Genomic DNA, 22,767 nt, shown 5'->3' with positions numbered 1-22,767 from the left:
CTGGTGCTTGCAGTAGGACTTTAACGGGCTCCTTATTTGATGCTGGGAACTGAACACATACACAGGTGAAAGAGCTGATTAAAGTGGTCAGAAACTAACGCCTCATCACAAGCAATAGATGAGGAGGAATCATCCACTGAAGCCAAATTCCTGCTAGCCCTGGAATCCTCCTAGGAGGTGAGAAATGGTTCTCTGGTAGACATGTTGGTCAAATTTAGAAAGCAAATATAACCATTCTCCCACTGTGTCTTGTCTGGTACCTGCCCCCCCGGAAAGTCCTGTCTTTCAGTGAGCCTGGGGGCACCTATGCCGCTGTTCAGGGAAGTTCAGTCATGTGGAGGGTAGACGAGACTCACAGGTTAAGATTTCACCCCTGCATCAGAAGGAAGCCTACTGAGATTATAGACGGTATCGCAAAGGGAGTGCAGAAAAGTGCCATAGAGCAAAGAAGGCGACCCTCCCTGCTGAGATTGACAAGATACTCTTAAAATGAGATGTGGTTCTGTATTTGAGAACATCCATTGCACAGTAGGCACTTAACACTTCAGGGGCTTTCAAGGCAAATGTGACCTCAGAAACTCCTCCACACAATGAACACGGATGTCGTCCTAACAAGTTATAATGGTTGCTTTGTGTTGGGCACCTACTATGTAACAGGGCATGGGAGAGACTTCAGTGCTTATCCATATCTTGTCTAGCTGCCTTTCCTGGACACAGGAGACACTACATTGCCAGGCCGCTTGTAGTTACGGAGGGTCATGTGACAATCCTTTGCCAGGGCAGACCTGAGCAGAAGCATTGTTTGTCACATCCAGGCATTTGAGAGACGGTATACCAGTTCCATTCTCTCTCTCTCTCAATTCACCAGTAAACACGGTAACCCCGTGTTGAGATGGTGGAACCAAAAGATGGAAGCAGCCTGGATCCCTGAGTCACCTAGAATGGAAGGTGTCTGGTAAACTGCATCAGAATTTATGTGCACAACAAATACACTTTTGTTGTGCTAGCCTTTCAAATGTCAGGGTTGGTCTGTTGCCCATGCTAGCAGTAACTTTAATTGACATAGCTGCTATTGCTGTTGTTAGGTTTATAAAAATACTTTGTAATATACAGATTAATATATATTGCATGTATTATATATTACATATATTGCATATGTTCCTATAAAAAATTCTAAAATAGAGCTAAATCACAATTTCTCCATTTACAAAAATCTTCCCAAGTTCATCCCTCTCCTCTGAGTTTGCCACCAATAACATACTGCTATATGCTATTTCAAAGCTTATTCTAGGCTTTTTCATAAATAAATGTGCTATGAAATATGTGGCTTTTTTTTAATGTGCATAGGTAATGACGTACATATTGATCTCTCACTTTCCTTTGCCACCTAATAAGATGGATGCGGGATATTCCCATGACAGCACATATAGATATAGGTCACTTCTGCAAAAACACCAAATAACCTTATTCAAAAATTGGCAAAGGAATTGAATAGAAATTTCTCCAAAGAACATATACACGTGGCCAATAAGCAAATGAAAAGATGCCCAACATCACTAATCATTAGGGAAATGCAAATCAAAACCACAATGAGATACAATCTCACACCCATTCAGATGGCTATTATCCCCCCACCCCTCCCAAAAAAGAGCCCAGAAATTAAGACCTGTTGAAGAGGATGTTGAGAAATTGGAACCATTGTGCATGGTTGGTGGGACTGTATGATGACACCACTGCTGGGGAAAGCAGTATGGCAGTTCCTCAAAAAATTAAACATACAATTTGCATATGACCCAGCAATCCCATTTCTGAGTATGTACCACAAAGAATTGAAAGCTGGGTCTCAAAAAGATATTTGTACACCCATGTTCATAGCAGCATTATTCATAGTAGCTAAAATGTGGGTATGACATTGTGATTTTGAGAAAAATATGTATTTGGTCATTCAGATGATCAACATATATTTCTCATATATATTTGTTACTTGTCCAGGGTTCCTGACTCACAGCTCCCAAAGCCCTTGGGATTTTCTAAGCGTTGAGAGTGACAGAGGTGTCTCTTGTTATGTTAATGAGCTGACTTTTGGACCCCATCCAAGGATGGGGGCTGATTGTCAGGAGAACCAAGCATATGATTAGAGGGTTGGAATTCTCAGTTCCACCTTCCCAACCCCTATGAAGGGGAGAGGGCCTAGAGGTTGAATCAGTCACCAATGGCCACTGATTTAATCACTCACGACAATGTAATGAAGTCTCCATAAAAACCCAAGAGGACAGGGTTTGGAGAGCTTCCAGGTTGGTGAAGACGCGGAGATTCGGAGACAGTGGTCTGCCTGGAGAGGGCATGGAAGCTCTGTGCCCCTTCCTATTGTCGACGCAAATAATCCATAACCAACCTATAAATCAAAATTGGGGTGAGTTTATTATGAACCAGAGTGAGGATTATAACCCGGAAGGCCTTAGAAGGCATTCCAGGGAAGCATGAGTTTCAGTACAGTCTTCCATCTTTTTAGAACAAAGAAGATACATTAAACACCCCCAGGATACATTTTCAAAGAGGTATTCAGTTGCAAATTAGCAGGTCAACATGATGCCAGGAAAAGAACTAATTTGGGCGTTACCAATAGGGCATTACCAATAGGGTGTTGTCACCAAGAGGGCCTAGGAGGGGAAGTATGCATTCTTTGTCTCAAGAGAGATTCCTTTAGTGGATAAGCAGATGTACAATGTATGTTTGATAGGCCATAAGTCAGGCTTTCTAGTTCAAGCCAAATCAGTTTTGAAGTCGAACAGTTACCCCATATACTTCAATATGTGAAAATCTCTTATCACTATGTACCTTGCCCTATGCAGCTCTACATCTGTCTGTGCCTGAGTTATATCCTTTCACAATAATCCAGTGATCTAGTAAGTAACGTTTCTCTGAGTTCTGTGAGCTGCTCTAGCAAATTAATTTAACCTGAGGAGGGTGTCGTGGGAACCTCTGATTTTTAGCCAGTTGGTCAGAAGTATATAATAACCTGCATTCGCAATTGGCACCCTGAGTTGGAGGGGGTCATTGGAACCTCCAACCTATAGCCGTTCAACGAGAAGCACGGGTAACAACCTGGGTTTACAACCGGCATCTGAAGTCGGGGGTGGGGCAGTCTTGTAGGACTGAACCCTTTACCTCCGGAATCTGGTGCTGTCTCCAGGTAGATAGTGTCAGAATTGAGTTGAATTCTTGGTGACAAATAGAATTGGCAAGCAATAGGATATATTGGAGTATATGAGGAAGCCATTTGGTGTAAACCTAATTCAGCCTGACCTTGTTTTTCCAAAAGGGCCTGACTGTGGCTGTTGAGCATGCAGTGTATATCTGCTTTAGACATTCCCTATGGCAAGAACAAAGGCCCTTGAGATAAAGGTGCAACTTCCCTCCCCCTCCCAACGTTGGCATTTCCTTAAAGATTAAGCATCTTTCCTTAGGCTAGGAACTGATTGCTGCGCTCACCTGTGACCACCCAGCTCGAGACAACAGACTTGCTTCCTGCTGCGCCTGCCAAGATAGCAGACCCTCTGCCTGCTGGGTCTATCAAGGGCTGTGCCGACAGGGCAATCTTGTGACTATTGTAAGAGGGACATTTCAATCATATGTGAAACATCCTCTTTGAGGGTATATAACCACTCTGTATACCCCCACTTCTTTGGAGTGCTCCGCTCCTTTGTGGAAGGACTCTCCTGGGCCATGGTCCTCACATTCTAGCTCAGAATAAACTCTCCCAAATTTTCATTTATAGATTGGTTATGGATTATTTTCGTCCACATTGGACACTCTTCTCGTGTCTGAGAATATCTTGTTGTATGTGTGGGAATCACCCCCCCCAATGTTGAAATTGAGAGTCAGGACACTAAAAGAATGGGAGCAATCCAAGCGTCTATCAACAGGTGACTGAATAAGCAAAATGTGGTACAAACGTACAATGGAATATTATTCAGCCTTAAAAAGGAAGGAAATTCTGACATATTCTGCTGACAATTAATATACAGAAACCTTATTTTAAATGGAGTCAGGAGGCCAGAAGAGAGATCTCTCATGCACAAGCTTCTCAATGCACCCTACAGAGCCCAACAGGAAGAGACATACCTTGCATCTCCCACAGGAAGTGATATACTTTACCACCCCAGCAGAACGAAGGGAGGAAGAAATTCCTCCTTGTCCAGCAACAGTTCAGCCAATGAGAGACGGCCATAACTCATCAATGAAAACTCACTAGACTTCGAACTTCCAAGTTCCTCCAATGGACTCTTTGTACATAACAGCCCCACCCAGCTTCATAAGAGAATGTTTTCCTCCTTTGTTTCTCTGGAGATGCCTGTGGTTTGCCACGGACCACATGTCACTGATTGCAGTTCTTTGTTGTTCCCGAATGAACCCATTTTGCTGGTAAAATAACTGGCTGTTTGCTTTAGGTCAACATGCTACAACACAGATGAGCCGTGAGGACACTGTGCTAAGTAAAATAAGCGAGACATGAAAAGGCAAATGCTGTATGATTCCACTTATATGAGGTACTTGGAGTAGTCAAAGTCATAGAGACAGAAAGTAGAATGATAGGTGCCAGGGTTTGGGAAAAGGTGGAATGTGGAGTTACTGTTTAAGGGGTATAGAGTTTCTTGGGTATTGCAAGATGAAAAGAATCCTGGAGATGGATGATGGCGATGATTGCACAACAATAAGAATGTGCTTAATACCACTGAACTGTGCATTTAAAACTGGTTACGATGGTAAATTTTATGTTATATTTATTTTACCTCAATAAAAAATATTAAAAAAGACACTGTAACAGAAATGAAGAATGCCTTTGATGGGCTCATCAATAGACTGGACCCAGCAGAGGACAGAATGAGCGAGCTTGACGATTCATCGACAGAAACTTCCAAAACTGAAATGTAAAGAGAACAAAGACAGAAAAAGAAATGTGGGACAAGAGCAAAAGGTGAAACATTCAGTAGTGGAATTCCAGAAGGGGAAGAAAGAGAGACAGGAACAGAAGAAATATTTGAGGTGATAATGGCTGAGAACATCCCCAAATTCACGACATCAAACCACAGATTCAGGAAGCTCAGAGAACACCAAGTAGGATACAAAACAAACAAAAAATCTGCAGCCAGACATATATTCAAACTGCAGAAAATCAAAGCGGAAGAAAACTTGAAAGAAGCCAGAGGGAACCAAAAGTGTGAGAGGAATCCCTTCTGTTATTTCTCTTGTCAACTTAAAAAGCCAATTTGCCTGTTATTTTATCTCAAAATGAGTTTATTCAGGAATGGCCAAAATAATTGCAATTTGGGATGTGCATGCTATGGAAAACCACAGGCAAATTCGGAAAAGAAAGGAGGGGAGGTGCTTTTGTAGAGAAAAAGGGGGAGTATGGAAGGGCTGTTCTGGAGGAAGGTCCTTTGGGGGGAAGTTACAGTTCAGAGTGGCATATCTTCTCATTGGCTGGGCTGTTGCTGGATGAGTAGAGAAATCTTCCTTCAGTGGTAAAGTAGTTTTACTGCCTGTCCAAGATGCAGGCATCCCCCTCTTCCTTTTTGGTAAAATGGAGGACATATCATAGGGCATAAGATCTCCCCCTACAGGCCTTCCTGACTCCAATTCAATATAGTTCAGGTTTTTAAAATTAATTTCCATATTCTCTCTCTATGCTCCTGCCACTTGGCCAGTGAGTCAGACCCATTCGAGGGAAGTGCACAGCAGTGTCAGGAGACTAGAGACCCATCTCCTAGCTAGAGGACTACAAGGGAGTCCCCTGGGGGCCAGAGAGTGTGTTGAAGGCATTTTGTTCCAAACAAAAGCGTCCATGACCAGTGTCGATGACGTGTGGTGCAGCTGTTCTGAGCGGAAAGTGCCAGAGCTGGGCCCACCCCAGGGTGTGTCATAGTCAGTGCTGTCAGGTGTGCTCCCAGGCTCCGCAGTCATTTGGATTCCATCACTTGCAGCAGCTTGCAAAGGCAGCATGGTGAGTTTTCCTTCAGGAAGAGGGTAAAGCTTCCAGGAGCAGTTCTGGAAAACCAAGATCAAAAAGCTCTCCCCTGTACCACATATCCCCCGGTGGCTGGTTATGTTTTTCCTTCATCATTCCAAAATCAGTGTGTCCCATTCAGTGATCAAACTTTACATTGCTTCCATAATCCCCTCTTCTCCCCCAGACCCTTTTACCTGAAAGGATTGTATGCAAGAGGGGCAAAGGCATTTTCACAGACAAACATCCTCATACAAGTGAGCCTGAAAGACATGTCATGTTCAGGATGTGGTCAGGATGAAATCCCGACATGTCAGCAACTTTCAAAATAGATTTACATAACCCTTTTCATCCTGATCGCTTATCCAGTGAGGGGTAGAGAAGAGGGCAAGGCCTTTCTGGGGACAGCTTCGTTAACACTCACACTGCCTGGTGCGTGCACCAGGAGAAAGGTGAGGGGAAAAGTCAGGCAGTCAGTCCTTGTTGCAAACTGTGACTAACCCGCCTACTCAAAGGCAGAGGAACGTCCTGAGGGGGTCTAAGTGGGATCTGGCTGAAGTACATGGTGGATCCCATTCCCCATGATTGGCCCTCCTCTCATGTACAACTTGCACAGGCATCCCAAGTTAGGAGTGCAATCACCCACCTCAGAAATGCAGTGCCCATGAGCGGCTCCATCTCACTTGTTCCCATCCGATATCAAGCCCTTCATCGCGGGCATCTGCAAAAGACCCAGACGGTGCAGGGCAGCACTCAAGATACTTTAACAGATTTGGAGCCCACAGAGGGGCATCCCAAATCTGCGACAGTTCCAGAGTCCAAGACCTGTTCATCGAGCTTGGCCTGCTTTCCATTCAGCACAACTCGTGTTGAGGCTATAACAGCCCATCGTGGACAGTTTTAGCTTTTATCTTAAAGTTGGTCAATTAGGGTTGGTGGGTTTGGGGTCCAAAAGGAGTCAGTGGCTTTTCTGCAGCAGCAGGAAAGCCGAGACACTGCAAGGCCAGACAGCGAGGGTCCAAGTCCAAGTGACAAGCTGTCCTAAGCCCTTTCTGCCTTTTCAGCCTTAGAGTTCCTCCCAATTGACGCCTGAAAAACACACACCTCAGGTCGGATAATCATCAGCCTCTAAGGGTCAGACACTTGATTTCATAAGAGCTCATTAGCCAACCGTAGGGGCTTCGAGGGATTGGAGGCTGACCCAGGAAGAAGAGATGACCAGGAGAGGCAGCAACACAACACCAGATTTACAGGATGGTGCCTCAACAGGGTTGCATTAGAGGGGAGTCCCTCACAGCATGAGATCATCCTGGGGTTTATGGGTCAGGAGGGCACTATCAGAAGGGGAGCGCTATGGTCTGAATGTTTGTGTCCCCTCAAATGCATCTGTTGAAACCCTAACCCCCAAAGATGATGGCATTACAAGGCGGGGCCTTTGGGAGGTGCTTAAATCATGAGGGTAGAGCCCCCATGGATGGGAGTCACCTTATATAAGAGGTCCCAGAGAGATTCCCAGCCCCTTCCACCATGTGAGGACACAGCGAGAAGGTGGCGGCTAGGGACCAGGAGGAGGGCCCTCACCCCACCATGCTGGCGCCTTGATCTTGGACTTCCAGCCTCCAGAATGGTGAGAAATAAATTTCTGTTGTTTCTAAGCCACCCAGTCTGTGGTATTTTGTTACAGCAGCAGGACCGGGCTAAGGGGGGAAGGCAAGGGAGCTGTTGGGAAAGAGGCATCGGAGAGGCAGCCCACATGTCAAAGCAAAGTCGCTCAGCTGCTCGGGGAGTGGCCTGGGGTCTTAGGGCCACAAGGCTCTATTTTATCTATTCTTAGCAGATGTGTGTTGAGGTTTGGCAGGTTCTAAAGGACCAAAACTCTGCTAGTATGAGCACTGTGTGAAACAATCGGACATGTGAACATTTGGGTTGGGGGCTGGCAGGTTTTTAAGCCATCAGGACCCAGACTGCTGTCAAGAAATATACAACCTAGGGGCCCATACACACAGGTCATCCATCCTTGGCTCATTTGTATAACACTACCTGAACACTGCTTTTTAAAGCTCTACAAGTCTATCTCTATCTAGAGATGGCCTCTCTTTCCCAAGTTGTCTTCCTTTTTCCAGGGGCTCCAAAAAGCAAAAATCATCAGGTGACTTGTTCTGTTTCCAATCCTCAAAGAGTTTACACCAGAGAGAGAGACTGATTGAGACTGACTTTAACACCACAATTCCAACCGGGATAATGTTGAGAGTAAGCCTCGAGGAAATCCCTAGAATCCAGGCCTCCCTGTCTAAGGCAAGGAGGGGAGGCAGACTGCTAACAAGGCTTGCACGTGGCTCCTTTAGAAAGGCCCATTTAATCCAGTGGTCCCCATGCCATTTTTAGCCTCTAAGGACACGTTCCCTGGCGTGCCCTTAGCCTTGGACCACCACAGAATGAGACATCACCAGACAACAAAGACTCTCCTTTGCTGCTTGTCCTGCAGTCTGCCGGTGGCTTCATGGCAGACAGAAGGGCCCCCTATGGGGGTGAGGCTGTTGGCCCCATTCCGGCTCTACTTCTTCCTCCGGGTGGAAGCTGGGCCTGAAACTCCACCTGCCATGCCTAGGCTGGGCCTTTCCTGGTCCCTGTCCATGGACTAGCTGAAGAGCAAATGGCCCAGACCCTCAGAGCGCTCGCACAGCCAGTGTGATGCAGCAGGCCTCCACAACTGCTCCTATCATTGCTGTTACAATGCAGAGCTGTGTTCAAGGACACAAAACCCAACCCAGCTCCTGGTGACACAGAACTTCCTTCTTTCCAACATGTATACTGGGCACTGGTTTCACATAATGGTCCCTGCCATGCTCAAGGTCCTTCTTCCTAGTCTGGAGGGGGAGACAGATGCACCCAATATCACAGCAGGGCAGGAGCACTCCGACTGGGACTGGACATGGCAGCTAGGCTGTGGGAACTGTGGGGAAGGATCCATGAGGGGGACCTGGGATGGGAGTAAGGCCTTACTGAGGAAGAGGCCTTGGAGTAGGACCCAGACAGGCTGAGTGGCCTCTGGACAGAGAAGGGCACTGCCATAGAGGGGGTAGCAGGAGGACATTTCCTGACAGGAGCTCCCAGCGTGTCAGACAATAGTGCCAGGGGCCCAGTGGGGTTGGCCCAGGGCTGGAGCCCAGAAGACAGTGAGTGAAAGCGGCTGGAGGGCTGCGTGAGTGGGTAAGAGGAGCCCTGCAGCCAGGAGACTGGAAAGGGCAGGCCTCGATGTCACCAGGGCCTCTGTCTGAGTCATAGCTGAGAGACCACTCAGATGTGAGGTAGACCAACTGCAGGGGCACGGCTGGTGCCTGGGAGGGAGGGAGAAGAGTAAGGAGGCAGCTCCCACCAGGACTTACAGGGTAAGGGGGGCTGGAAGGAGGGGGAGGCAAAAAGAGCACACAGCCAGGCCTGCCCCTTGGCAGCCCCAGGCCTTGGGCCCCATAGCCCACAGCTAGGCACTTTCTCCATGGCTGCAGGCTGTGCATTTCCCACAGCAAGTCCAGACTGAAATCACTTTCCCTCTGGGGTGGCTGTCCTCAGAGTCCAATCAGCTGTGATCTGCTAGAGTCACCTGACCCTGGGGCTTTGGTCCATAAGGCAGGGACACGTACACGTCATCTCTCGGGCCTCTGGAGCACTGAAGAGCCAACCAATCATTTCTCTCAAACCTAGGTACCTAATAAAGACTGTGGGACTGGCGGCCACAGGGCACAGGGTTGAAATTCTGGGACGGAGAAGCCTTAGTCGAGGGAAGCCATTTTCATAATGCCTTTCATCAACTAGACTGAAGTCAGCACCGTGAGGATTTCATCTTTAGAAGACAAGATGAGCCTCGTGTCCTAGTTCTTATCCACAGCAGAAATTCGGCAAATCCTGAAACAAAGGCCATGAGCTAATGGTCCTACAGAAGGCTTAGGACTTCAAGAGTGCCTAAATGACATCAAGTAAATACTGGTTCTCTGCAGAATGCCAGACTGCAGTTTCCTGAGTCATTTTCTCTTCTCCCACCAAACGGCTCAATCCCTTTGTGTAAGTCATCAGCCGAGTTCATGAGCTAGCACAGGCCACAAGGAAATTTCATTCTCAGTCTTTACAGAACTCACTGAGGCAAAATACTCTGCTGTGCAACTGAAGGGAGATGGCTGTTCATCCAAAGTTCATCCAAATCAGAAGAAGGCCCCTTCTGAGAAGCCACCAATGGTTTCCATTTAAATTCTTAGCGTCTGAGGGCATGTCCCTACAGGATAAACTGACTTCTTCAATGAATTCTTTGGAAACCTGTTTTGAAGCACAAAGACCACAGACCAAGCCCAAATGTAGACCTCGGGGCTCTGTTAAGGATTACAGTCCCCAGAGTGAAAGGTATCTTGGGAGATTCTCTTTCAAGCCCTGTTTGCACTCCCCTTTTAGAAACAAAGGATTGATCCTCAGAGAGGGCAAATGACCTTTCTCAGTGGCAGCCTGGACAAAGGACCTGAGATCCTTGCAGACAGGGCCTTCCCATGGTACCACTCTATCTCCCGAGAACGAAGTTGTCCGCAACAGCTAGAGAACACTTATCACCAGATTCACTGTCGTATCCTCTCCTCTGTGGTGAGGACAACTTTCATTTGGGTTTTGTGCGATTCCACAGCCACACTCTCATCTATTTTCACATACACAATGATGGATATCTTCATGTTGTCTTCTTACATCTAACTAAACAAGTAGGAATTTTCTTTGGGAGTGAGTCTGTGTAAGGTAGGCCCTTTGAAAAGTATCTAACCCAACGGAAAACAAAATTATTCAATGGACCTACCATCCAGGTAATGGCAGGGGAGGGATACTGGGGTCGAGGGTGGGGGTCGGCTTGGGGCAAGGAGAGCAGGGCTGGCTCAGGGGAGTGGGTCAGTGAAATGCTTTGTCTCAACAGAACAGAACAGGTGCTAAACCCCCCAAATCAAGGAATTAAAAGGGGAAGTACCAAAGTAGATCCAATTTGGAAGTGAGAGGCCAGAAATCTGGGAGAGCAGAAGCCAAACCACTCTAAAGCAGAAAAGAAATAGGGCTTTAGAGGAAGCCTCAAGGGAGGTTGTATGCAAGCAGCTGTGGAAGGTGATTTGAAAAGGGCACATGCAGGTGTTCCCAAAGTGAGCTCGTCCAGGACAACCAGAAGAGTTTCTATGGTGAAGAAATGGAAACTAAAGACAACCTGGAGAGGGATGAGTTGAGGGCAAGCAGAGTACAAGAGGAGACTCCCTCCCAAGCACAGTGGAGGATGCGGCCATCCACCTCCGTGCCTACGCTGTGGGTAATAGTGTGTTTGAGGTGTTTTGGGTGACACTGAGGTTGAGGATCATCAGAAGCACTCCCACTGTGCTCCAGCACAGCACTACTCTGGGGACAACTTGACCCAGAGGCAAGAAAACAGGACTCCTTGTTTGGGCCCATCTGAGCAGGACCAACCAAACAGCAGGAGCAGCTAGAGGAGACCAAAGCAGGAAGCAGGAGCAGCACGAAGAAGGAGGGGGCTATCAACCTAGACTAGGCAAATCAGCCTGCTAGGGACCACCGTCTCCTGGGAGGCACAGTCCCCCAGTGGCCCATATGACCTGCCTAGTCTTGGTGGGAGCCAAGCTAGGACTAACCAGGGCCTGGCCCTTAAGCACATCAGAGAGGTCAGCAACAGGTCCCCCAACCTGTCTTTAGAGGTGGGAGTGGAGACAGGATTGTGCTTTCTCAACCCATCCAGGGCCGGGCCACATGAAACAATGTGCCTGGCAGCTGATAGGAGCCTTTTCTGGGAACTTGAACCAAACGTTTCTCTCCTTTTAGAAAAGAGAGAAGCTGGGACCCTGCACCCCTCCCCTCCCCCACACTTGGCCAGGGCTCCCTCTCCAGACCAGTTGCAAGTGACCCTTGTGACATCATGTGACAACGAAAGAGAATGATGACTTAAGCAGCCGGTTGCCCCACTACCGAGACTCTAGAATTTTGTGGACAGTATTTACTGGGCATCCCCACCCTGACCGAAGGCATTTCTGACCTGAGAGTTCAGGGATATGATCTCAGATAGAAAGTGCTCCTGACCTAGACTAGCTCCATGGCTAGTCAGAGTACCGACCAGATAGATGAAGTCAAGCAGGCCCCATCGGGTGACGGAGAGCCAGCAACAGGGGTCCCAACTAATTCATCCCTGGATCCAAATCTGGATTCCAGGGAGATTTTGGAGACCCACAGTGACCAAGCCATGAGCCAAGATCCAGGCCCCCAAGACAACCTGCGACCACAGGACCCAAACCAAGGTGCCGTCCACGTGGAAGAAAACCACCACCTTCTCGGGCTCTCCTTCCCAAGAAAGCTTTGGATGGTAGCTGAGGACGACGCCTTCACATCTGTGCGCTGGAATGATGAGGGAGACACCGTGATCATTGAAGAGGATCTTTTCCAGAGGGAGATTCTTCATCGGAGAGGCCCAGGGAGAATTTTTGAAACAGACAGCTTGAAGAATTTTATCCGCCAACTGAATCTCTACGGCTTCAGCAAAATACGTCCAAACGACCCTTCGGTTCACTCTCCAGGGAACAAGAGAATGATGGTAAGGTAGAGCATCCTCTTTCCCATGTTCTCCGTCCGGCGAACATCTTCCTAGTAGACCAAGATGAATGATGCACTGAAAGGGTTTAATTTCTGAGGATAACTTTTTTCACGTGAGACTTTATTTATGGAAAGATGAGAAGGTATAGTTGTTCCTATGAAACAACCACCCCGAGAGGTAATCTGCAGGTGTGACGAAAGACTCTGAGAGCTCAGTTAATGTCAAGGAGATAGATGCACCTTAACCTATGCATTACGTATGTTGAGCGAGCTCAGGCTCTAGGGCAAAATGAAACTTGCCAGCAAGTTAAAAAGATCTTTTCTCCCTAGGAAAACAAGACCATTATGATTGGGGGGGGGGGTGAATATTTGCTCCCAGGATGACTAACAGGATTGATTTTGTTTCAGATCTACCGTAACTCCAACTTTAGGAGAGACAAACCTCTGCTCATCGAGAACATCCAAAGAGGCAACGTGAGAACTACCGCTCAGCCAGGGACCAGCACAACAACTCCAAAGAGAAAGAAGCAGGTAGCAGCTACGAGGCGCTCCCCACGAACCTGTCAAAATGAACCCACCATAGAAACTGACAGAAAGGCCCAAAAGGAAGCCCCAAAAGCTCAGGGACCCACTGACACCTGGTCATTCATGTGCTCTGATGTCCACTCTGTGAGCAGTGTAGAAGGACATGCCACAGAAAATCGTGAACCAAGTGAGCCAGGCAGCCCAAGTGGGGAGGGCACGTCCAGGAATGTTCTGTTTGAGTCCATGGCTACTGGCGGAGGAGACGGTGCAGAGGAACCACCCACCAGCCCCCCAGATTACCCAGATCATGATTCGGTGATGTTCTTGTACAATACCTGTTATTCCATCCTGCTGGCTTCCCTTTCAGTGATGGCTCCACCTGAGGCCCCTGACGAGGATGAGGAGCAGGAAAGCTCCTCAGATTATAAGTGTGCACTATGTGAGCACTTTAAGGACAATCCACGTTCCTAAGCTCACAGGTCACTAGTGACAGATAAAAACCACCATTTTACAGCCATGATGCAAAACTCTGAGGGAGTAAATAAACAATCTAATGAGAATTGTGACTCGGTGTTCTTTCTAACTTGCGATACTACACACACCTCATCAGATAAGCTTGAGGAGGCTGGAAATCCCGGCCCGAAACAGGCTTTGGTCCCCGTTGTCCTCTTTCATTTGAAGAACAAGCATTTTCACACATTCAGCCAAGGACTTGGCTAGGGAGTATCGAGGCAAGCCCAGGAAGACCTTGTTCCCTGAGCCTGGCCTGGTGGTCAGGACACAGAACAGCCTGACTCTTGACCTTGGGGCTATCACCTTACACTATTCACGTATCTTGAAACAGGAGGGTCTTTCCTCATGGGTCCCATCTATGATGCCAGGAAGTTTCTGATCAGCAGCTCAATGTCCCTGGCCTAAGAGGCAGGGGCCTTCCAAAGTAGGGCCAGCCCATTTGCCCAGGGATGTCCGACCACTGCAGTCTGGCTCAGAAGAGACAGGTCATTCTAGTCAATGCCTGGGGGAAAGCCCATCATGCTCACAGGTAACAACCATTAGAAACTTTTCTAACAAATTACCAAAAACAAAGAAAGAAAAAAGACTTCCTACAAAATAAACAACACTACTTATCACATTCCCGAAAGAGCTGTATTTAAGCTCCTTTCTTCACACATGAAGTAGCTGTGTGACATGTCTAACACGCATGCCCCATGAGCCAAGGGACACTTTTACAGCAGAGAAAGTCTTTTGCAAGGACAGGTGCTCTGTTTCCAAGTCTGATGTCCTCTTCATCAGGAATGAGGCCATCCAGGGCTGGTCACTCTCCAGCAATCACTCAGCGCCCCCTCCCAGCCTCCACACAATGTCCCCTGGATGCTGTGCAAACACTCTATGAGTTTGACTAGAACAAAGACAGGGGAGAACACTGACGATTCCTCTTAAAACATATTTCTTTGGTCAATCCAGAAATCAGCTGGACCAAAATGAGTGGCAGCGCCAAGAACTCCCTGGCAGCTTTCCCTTTTTCCTGAAGGTCAAAGTCCTTGAGACTGTCACTGAGCCCAGAGAGGCATCTTGCAAGGAAAGTCCCGCTCCCCGTCCCTGCATCTAAGTGAGTGGAGAATCTGTTTACGTGAACAGCACATAGTGGGGAACGCTCCACTGCGGTGCCAATCCACACCGAACCCGATTTCCACGTCCACCGTGTGACGATGAGCTGCTGGGTCATGATTTTGCTGGTCTCTCGGTGACCTTCCTCTGAGGAGCCCACGCTCGTCAGGCCTCCTCCCCCAAGGGGATCAGGTCGTCTGCGATGTCTACCTGGAAGACATCCTTTCCGCCTTGCCTGGAGATGGGCTCCAGCAGCCACCTGGGGTTTGGAAGCACCGTCAGGAACTTCTGCTTCAGGCTGGTCAGCACGGCTTGATTTTCCAGTTCCACCACCTCATCGGGAGCTAAGTTTTCTGGACACTGCAAAGTTTCCCCAATGTCAACGAGCCCTGTGCACAAAGGGAGGAGCACAGAGATGTTTTTCCTTCCACAAACCAGGGCCTGCCTGTCAGATAACATGGGTATTCAAAGTTACAACCACCAGAGACTAAGATGATATCGCCCAATGGACACGGAGTGAAGTGGGTCACTCTGAGTGAGCACTTCTCATGTGCCAAACTCTGTCCACGGGATTCTGGGAGAGGCCGAGGGAGAGACAATGAGGAGAGGGGCTTGTCCTCAACAACCCCACCAAAATAACAGGCAGATCCCAATCAGACTGCTGAGGGCAGCAGGTACAGATCACAATGGCCCCGGCCGCTGCAGGGAAATTACAAGCCAGCGGGTCCCCAAGCACTTCACGAGGTAACCGGAACTGATGTGGGACCTCAACCATTGAGGTGTTAGGGGACTTGCCCAGTATGCAGCAGGCACTGGGGGTGGGACAGGCGCATGAAGCCAGGGAGCAGTCTGAGGCTAGAGGCCGGTCCAACCCGCTCTGTGTGCTGTGCTGCCTCTCAGGATCTCTGCCACACACACGCACACGCAAGCACATACACACACAGGCAAACCCCACATGCAGACTCAGAGCTCACCCTGCCTATTGCATCACAAACGGGAACGGAGGCCCAGGATGGAGAAAGGGTTCACCCTGGGTCGGGGAACCTCAGCCAACCAACCCCAGGGTCAGGGCCCTTTGTTGCCCCTCTGAAGGTCTGTTGCTGAAAGAAACCACACTGCCCACACACACACAGCAGTTCAAAAGAAAACAAGCCACCAAACTCCTGAGCAAGGTCCCGGGGGCAGCCCTGGGAGGTGTCTGAGCGGTGGTCGGCACAGCAGCACTTGCCAGCTATCACTCCACGGCCGTACTTTTCCCCTTCCTGGAGCAAGGCCCGAACCTGAGCGGGGGTCCTCCCCAGCCTCTCCACCAGCAGCTCCCTCCAGGCCGTGTCTTCACAGTCCCTGTGAGCAATGTGGATGGCGATGGTACAGTCCCGGTGGCTGCTCAGCAGGGGACGCCAACGCGTCTCCACAGTCTTGACCCCATTTAAGACAAAACCAGCCCAGGGCTGCCGGAAAGAGAGGCAGCTGAACTTCATCTCCCCAGAGCTCCTTGGGCCTCACATGGACTGTGGAAACGCAGAACTGCAATGTCAATAAACCTCACGCACCGGCACTCCAAGCTCATGGCCCGTGGGCCTGACCTCTCCCCAGCGTCCCCAAGGTGCCCTGAAACCCCACTGACCTGGACGGTGGAGTAGCGGAGAGTGCTGGTTCCTCCTTTCAATCACCAGACAGTCAGTTGACAGGCCTGACGGAAGAGGCTGGCCACTGGGATGACTCGCCGGTCACATGGAGTCTTTGGGGAGCTCTCGGAGCAGGTTGGGCACAGCTAGAGAAAGGCACAGCCAGGACAGCACGTGGTCAGTTGTACAACAGAGGTCACTGAGCCCCAGGGCAGCACAGAGGAGGGAGGGAGGGAGGGCCCCTTGGCTTCACAGCACAGTGGGCTGGCTCTAGCCCTCTCCCAGCACAGACAGGGACAGTCCTGGGCTATGCTTCTTCTCCTGCCACCCCCGCCCACCCCAACCCTCTCTGCTTCCTGGCACTGCCACAGCCAAGGCACCGCAGGTCCCAAATCTCCCGGCCCCTACTGCAGGGCTGCTACCAGAAATCCTTGGTATCCAACCTCAGCTGGGCCCTGGGGATGCCCTCGATCTCAGACGGCCCCATCAGGTGTCTCCTCCTGAACCCTTTGGCTGTTATCCTCCTCCAACCCCTTCTGGAACCACTGCTCTCCACTGTCAGCAGGAGTCCCAAGCTGAGAGAAATGAATCATGAGAGCAAGAACGATCGGCAGCAATGTGCAGGCACTGTCTCCATGCCAGGCCCTGGGATGGGCGCGATCCACAGATCACAGAATTCAACCTTCAAATAACCAGGTGGGGCAGTGCTACTGTCACCCCACTCTACAGCTGAGACGGAGGCACTGAAGGATGAAGAGAGAACTCAACATTACAGGGGACCTAACTGCATGCACTCCCTGTCCTTGCCTCTTTTCTCTGTCCCTGGAGGACAGAGATGTGCACTGGGAGGACCTGGGCCCCAGGCCCCAACCTCAGCTGGGTCATGGCACCTCGGGGAACCTCAGTCTCCACGTGAGTGTGAGGACGGGGGTCGAGGCTCCAAGGGCACGTAGCCCAGTACCTGCCAGAGGCTTCTTTCCCCAAGCAGAACAGAGCCACACTTCTCACCACGGCCTACAAGGTCCCATGTGATCTGCACCCTGCTCCAGCTGTCCACTCTCCTCCCTGCTTTATTCAACATCCTGCAGCCATGAAGGCTTTCCTTCTACCCCAGGAAGGCTCCAAGTTCCTTCCTACCACAGGGCCATTCTAGATTGTTATTGGTTGTATTGTGGCCCCTCCGGTTTCACGTCTTGAAGTCTCAGTCCCTAGTTCCTCAGAATCTGACCTTATATACACAGAAAAGGTCTTTACAGAGGTAATCAAGTTAAAATGAGCTCCTTAGGGTGCACCCTCATCCAATCCGACTGGTGTCCTCATAAAAAGGGGAAATTTAGAGAGACACACACAGAAGAACACCATGTGAAGAGGAAGGTAGAAAGTTACAAGCCTGGGGATGCCAAAGATTGCCAGCAAACCACCAGAAGTCGGGGACAAGGACGGAACAGCAGATTCTGTCTCACAGTCCTCAGCAGAGGCAAAGTTGGCCGACACCTTGATCTTGGACTTCCAACCTCCAGAACTATGAGACGACAACTTTCTGCTGTTGAAGCCACTCAGTCTGCGGTACTCTGACATGACCGCCCTGGCAAACTAACAGAGCTGTGTGCTCTTGCCTGGACGTCTCCAAGGGTGGAGGCTGATTTCTCCATTAACAGCACATCAAGCACGTTCTTTCACGTCTGCACATCTTCTTCTGTCCTATTCGTCACCGCCTGTATGCGATCCCATAGTTGGCTCTCCCACAATTCACTGACTATCTTCCTGATGGTGAGTCACAGACTGCTCTGCACTTTCTGTCACCATAAAGGACGTCCCCACAAACAGGTGTTGACTGAAGATATCATTAGGAGGAGGCCTGGGTCAAACGGCATGCACATCTGTGATGCCAATCTGCACCAGCAGAAGGCTTTCCAGAGAGGCTCACTTGCGTATCAACCACAAGCAAGGGCCATCTCCTCACACGCTCGTCGGCCCTGAGCATCCTCCTTCCACTTAACCTTTGCCAACGTGATGGGTGACAAACGGTTGCCCTGTTCAATGGCTTTGGATTATTTATGAGAGAGGCTGGATGTCCCCCTGTGGCCTGGCCACTTCTACTCTCCTCCTGGGGTAGACGACTGGACTGCAGGTTTGCCTAGTTTCTGCCACTCGCTGTCTTGGTCCTTTTCTCATCAGAAGCACAAAATCACAACCAGGAGACCTGAACTGTGTGGCTGGGATCCCTAGAGAGAACTGAGGTAACCGTAAAGGTACGAAGGGGGCCGAGTGCCCTCCTGCCTCCTGATGCGGAGAGTACCTGCTTGGTGGCCTGAAGAGGAAAGCCTGTTCCTCTGGTCTCGGCTCCTTCGCCTGCACAAGGACAAGAGGGATAACGAGACAAGGTCATCAGGTACGAGACAGCAATGTGGGCTAAAGTACCAGAACGGTCTTCAACTCAGCAGGGACTGGAGGCCAGCAGGACCCGGGAGGGTCCAACTGGAGGGAAACCCCTCACGCACGCTTTGGCTCTGCTCATCACGGCAGTGGGTCTCTCTGGCCCCGGCGGGCTGTGGGACCACATAACGCCCCAGCAGCCAGCAGCACAGCACATCACGTCACGGAAGCGGATCGTGTTCTGAGGGCACAGCGGAGCCCGTGGCCTGGGTGGGGGCACAGCTGAAGGGTCACGGGAGGCAGGAAGGCAGGTACGAGGGCGGACCTACCGGTGCCTGGGGACCGGCACACTCGCCTTTCTAGGCGCAGACGCAGGTCGCTGGTCCACACACTTAGGAGGAGGGCGGGTGTGTGACGGTGGTGGGGAAGGGACAGGAAAGTGCGGTGTTGGCTACCTTCACGCGCTCCTAGGGTAGTGGTACCATCCCGCGGAGGGCTGAGTCCTGGAGCCTTTCCGGCGGCGCGGGTCTCCCGGATCCACCGGCCGAGCGAGTGGCGGGCGCGCTGCGCCGACCCGGCTCCGACCATCGGGCGGCATGGTCCTCGGCCTCCCCGTGTCCCGTCGGGGCCGCCTCCCACACCCAGGAGAGGAGACGACGCGGGCCGCGGAGCGAAGACAAAGCGCCTGCCCAAGTCCTGGCTGCGCCGCCGCCACCGCTGGGGGAAACGGAGACTAGGGCGCGACCGACAGGCGACAGGCGCTGGCTCTCTGTACGCAGGCCGGGCTCGCCTAGGCGCCGACGCCCCTTTCTTGCGGGAATACGGGGGCACGGATCACGTACGTAAGCACGCAGCACGCCGGAACTCAGCACGCCTGTACGAAGGCACGCAGGCACGCAGCCAGCTCATTACGAAGACACATGCTGACGTCACGAGCACGAGTGCACGCGGTCCCCCGCCTCTAGGAGACGTCGATGGACTCCCCAGGCCCCAAGGGACGAGGGCTCAGCAGGCCCAGTCGGGGCCTGGAGACCAGCGGCTGGGAGCAGGTCAGGAACGGGCAAGAGGGGCTAGGGGGAGAGTGAGGCAGGGGACAACGTGAGCCAGGGGGCGGGGCTGCGGGGAGGCTGAGGGGCAGGGCCGGGGCTGGGAGGGGCCGGCGGAGCCTTATGGAAGCCAGACCTGAGGGAAAGAGCCGAGGGAGGAGCCGCTATTGAAAGAGAAGGCGGGGCTGAGGGCGGGGCTTCAGGAGACGAGGCGGAGCTGGGGGAAAGGTGGGGGAGGAGCTGGGGGAAAGGGAGGAGGAGGAGGGGATAGGCGCCTGGTGCGCGGTGACCTCAGAGGCAGAAGTCAAGGTGCAGTCGCAGCGTCCTTGGCGACCTAACTGACCCTCCGAAGGTACCCTGGGGGACGCGGAGGCCGGGAGAGGGCGGCACCTCTAGGCTGAGTCCTGTGCCCGGAGAGTCAGGGTCTCCTTCTTCCAGGCCACCGCGGGCGTGCCTGGGCGTCCTGAGGGACAGTCGTGATATGGGCTTTGTTTGCAGGTGAGAAGGAAAGTCCCCCCTCTTTTCTGCTGTCCCTCACACCTGACATGTCTCCCAAAAGCCCGCTTCTCTGTCAAAGCTGCATCCTGTCTTGACTCTCAGTTAGTAGCTCAAGGCACTCACTGCCACGCGCTGTGCTCCTCGACATCCCTGCGCCCTTCCTGGGCTTTGCCTGGATGACCCAGTCCTGGGGCTTTGCCTCTCAAAGGCCCGATCAGAATGAAGGCCCCTCTTCCTGCCCCATGGCCACTTCCTGAGTTCCGGCCCCATAGTCTGGGGCCCGTGCTGGTTGTTCCCTGAGCCTCCCCATCGGCCTGGGCGCCGGCTCTTTCTAGTCCAGTGGGAGCTGCACAGGCCACCAGTCCCGTTTCTCAGCAGCACATCTGACCTCATCAATGCCCTCCTGAAAACCCTGCTGGGCCCTCTCCTGTTGAAGCCCAAAAACCTCGGGGCCCTGGGAGGGCCTTCCGGGGGGGGGGCAGCTCTCTCCCCCGTTGTGGCCCAACATGTGGGTCATTGTGCTGGGGAGCCCCTGACCCCTGAGTGCACGCAGTCTGTCAGGACTCCCTGCTTTGGTACGTGGTACCCGTGGGCTCTAATGCCTGCCAAGACAAGAGAGTCCTAGCCTTTCTCTGCCCGACGCCTGGTGGCAGGCACTCCTGTCCCTGGGTTCTGGCGGCACTCTGGCCCTCCCTTCCTCCCTCCCTTCCCTGGGCTCCTGTCTCCCAGGGTTGTACCTGCTCTCCAAGAGTCCAGGGTCCCCTCAGGAGCGCTGAGGTCCTTAAATGCCAGGACTGGCTCTTGACTCGTTTCTGCAAGCTGCGGCCCCAGTGCACAGGAGTTGCTCAGTCAGTGTAGATCAACAGAGCACTGCCTTACCTTCCAGTGAGCTGCAGCTGCTTGCTCCTTGCCGAAGCTCCAGGAAGCACGAATGCTGGCCCTGAGGTGAGGTGAGGAGCAGAGGGCACCTTCATGGGATTCAGGCCTCAGGGCTGCAAGGGGCCTGCTTTCTTCCCCAGACCGTGGTTCCATCCCCATACCGCAGCCCATCTTCCTTTTAGGAAGTGCTTTTAGCATGTCCACCACTGCTCTTTGTGGCGAATGCCCCCAGGACTTGGCCTCCTCTTTAGAGCTCACAGCACCTCCTCAGTCAGGCTCGCTTCCTCTTCCCTCCGGGCAGCACCCTGCAGAACTCACTGTCCCCGATGGCCTGTCTGAGCCCTTGCTTTTGCAGTTTCTTATCCTTCACCCCTCCAGTGACCTGTGTCCATCCAGCCCCACCTCCCCCCAGCTGTCCTCTGGGAACGTTCCACCACCAGGCCTCTCGGTGCTCAACACTCTGGCTCTCCCGGCCCCCTCTCTGGCCTAGATGTTCTCCTGCCCAGCCCATGCTCTCTGCTCCGTGTGATTTCTCCACATCCCCTCCCCTCCGCTGAGCCTGTCACCCATCTCCTCACTTGCCGAGAAGTGCAGAGTTCACCCCACGTGCTTCTTTGACTCTGAGGTACAGGGAAGGTTCCACTTGGCTCCTGCCACGTGTTTTGCGGCACCACAGATCTGGGACCGGCTTGACCCAAACTCCCGGTTTCCCCCATACACTTCTCGGCAGGTCCGGTTTCCTCCTCTCTGAAACGTCTTTTGCCCGGCTTTCTGTTGAGCTGCTGGTCTCTTTGGTGCAGAGTTGTGGGAGCTGGTTCTGAAGCCTGGGTCCTCATCTCCCCTTCGTTGTTTGCGTTTCAGATTCCTCCTCTGGCCCTCGGGGGCTGCTCTCCTCCTCCCTTTGCAGGCCTGCTCTGCACTCAGCATTCACCTAGACTCTGGAAGTGTAAGTGATCCCAAAGGTCAGGGAGTGTCCACTGCCCCTCCAGCTGGAGGCTGCCCTCTACCCGCAGGCCCCACCACCTGGGAGGAGTGGTCCCCGAGGAGGAGGTGCCCTTGCGTCCAGCACTCTGCCCCTGAGAATGGGCTCCTTCTCATCCCTGTGATTCCCTCTGTCACCGCTTGGCTGTAGTTCCGTGTCCTGACCTTGCTGAAGAGGAGGCCCGGCAGCCGTGCAGTAGCAAGAGGACAGCGAGCCTTGTTTCTTTGGCCCCAGTCTCCCTTTTCCTCCCAATCCTCAGGTGGCCTGATTCCAACAGGCAGACTCCACTGCCCTCCTTGCTCTCTGTCCCCCAGGTAGCTCCAGTTGGGTGGGTCCCTCTCAGTACAGCCCGGATCACGTGGTCCAAACTGAGAACTGTACTTATTTCTGCCTTTGTGTAGTGACGCTCCAAGTCCACAGGATGAAGCTGCATCACAAGGCACCTGCAGTCACCCACGAGCTACTTTTCCACCACTGCTTAGGTGTGGTGCCTGCACACATAGGGTGGTCTAGTTGAGTTGGTACTTTGGGAGTTTCTGTGAACATCTGGCAACCTCCTCACTTGCATTCATATCACAAGCCAGAATAGCACCGTCAATTGGGGGCGGATCA

The 22,767-nt window shown here is 51.7% G+C and overlaps 2 protein-coding genes and 1 long non-coding RNA gene across 5 annotated transcripts; 1 reads left to right on the top strand and 2 right to left on the bottom strand.

The window, feature by feature from the left end:
• Window positions 1-1,320: 1,320 nt before the first annotated feature.
• On the bottom strand, window positions 1,321-9,396 carry LOC138921848 (uncharacterized). Its single transcript, XR_011434749.1, has 2 exons — window positions 6,205-9,396; window positions 1,321-6,048 (listed from the first exon to the last, which is right to left on the bottom strand). It is a non-coding gene; the product is annotated as an uncharacterized lncRNA (long non-coding RNA).
• Window positions 9,397-11,985: 2,589 nt separating this feature from the next.
• Window positions 11,986-14,235, top strand: LOC138921846 (heat shock transcription factor, X-linked member 3-like). The gene is made up of 2 exons (XM_070257388.1): window positions 11,986-12,614; window positions 13,022-14,235. Exons 1-2 carry the CDS (start codon window positions 12,120-12,122, stop codon window positions 13,607-13,609), a joined length of 1,083 nt encoding a protein of 360 aa, XP_070113489.1. The 5' UTR covers window positions 11,986-12,119; the 3' UTR covers window positions 13,610-14,235.
• Window positions 14,236-14,265: 30 nt separating this feature from the next.
• On the bottom strand, window positions 14,266-19,344 carry EOLA1 (endothelium and lymphocyte associated ASCH domain 1). 3 transcript variants are annotated; one of them, XM_070257389.1, is made up of 5 exons: window positions 19,206-19,343; window positions 18,674-18,726; window positions 16,374-16,520; window positions 15,975-16,257; window positions 14,266-15,135 (listed from the first exon to the last, which is right to left on the bottom strand). In XM_070257389.1, exons 4-5 carry the CDS (start codon window positions 16,225-16,227, stop codon window positions 14,912-14,914), a joined length of 477 nt encoding a protein of 158 aa, XP_070113490.1. In that variant the 5' UTR covers window positions 16,228-16,257; window positions 16,374-16,520; window positions 18,674-18,726; window positions 19,206-19,343; the 3' UTR covers window positions 14,266-14,911. The 3 variants fall into 3 exon arrangements, 2 of the variants coding, with proteins under 2 accessions (XP_070113490.1, XP_070113491.1); XM_070257390.1 differs by lacking the exon at window positions 18,674-18,726 and having other exon boundaries at window positions 19,206-19,344; XR_011434748.1 differs by lacking the exons at window positions 14,266-15,135; window positions 15,975-16,257; window positions 18,674-18,726; window positions 19,206-19,343 and adding an exon at window positions 16,818-17,182.
• Between the last annotated feature and the right edge of the window lie 3,423 nt (window positions 19,345-22,767).

The sequence above is a fragment of the Equus caballus genome, chromosome X, assembly GCF_041296265.1.
Source record: "Equus caballus isolate H_3958 breed thoroughbred chromosome X, TB-T2T, whole genome shotgun sequence".
Lineage (NCBI taxonomy): Eukaryota > Metazoa > Chordata > Mammalia > Perissodactyla > Equidae > Equus > Equus caballus.
Note: the sequence above shows the minus strand (reverse complement) of the source record. Positions and strands in the feature narration are given on the sequence as shown.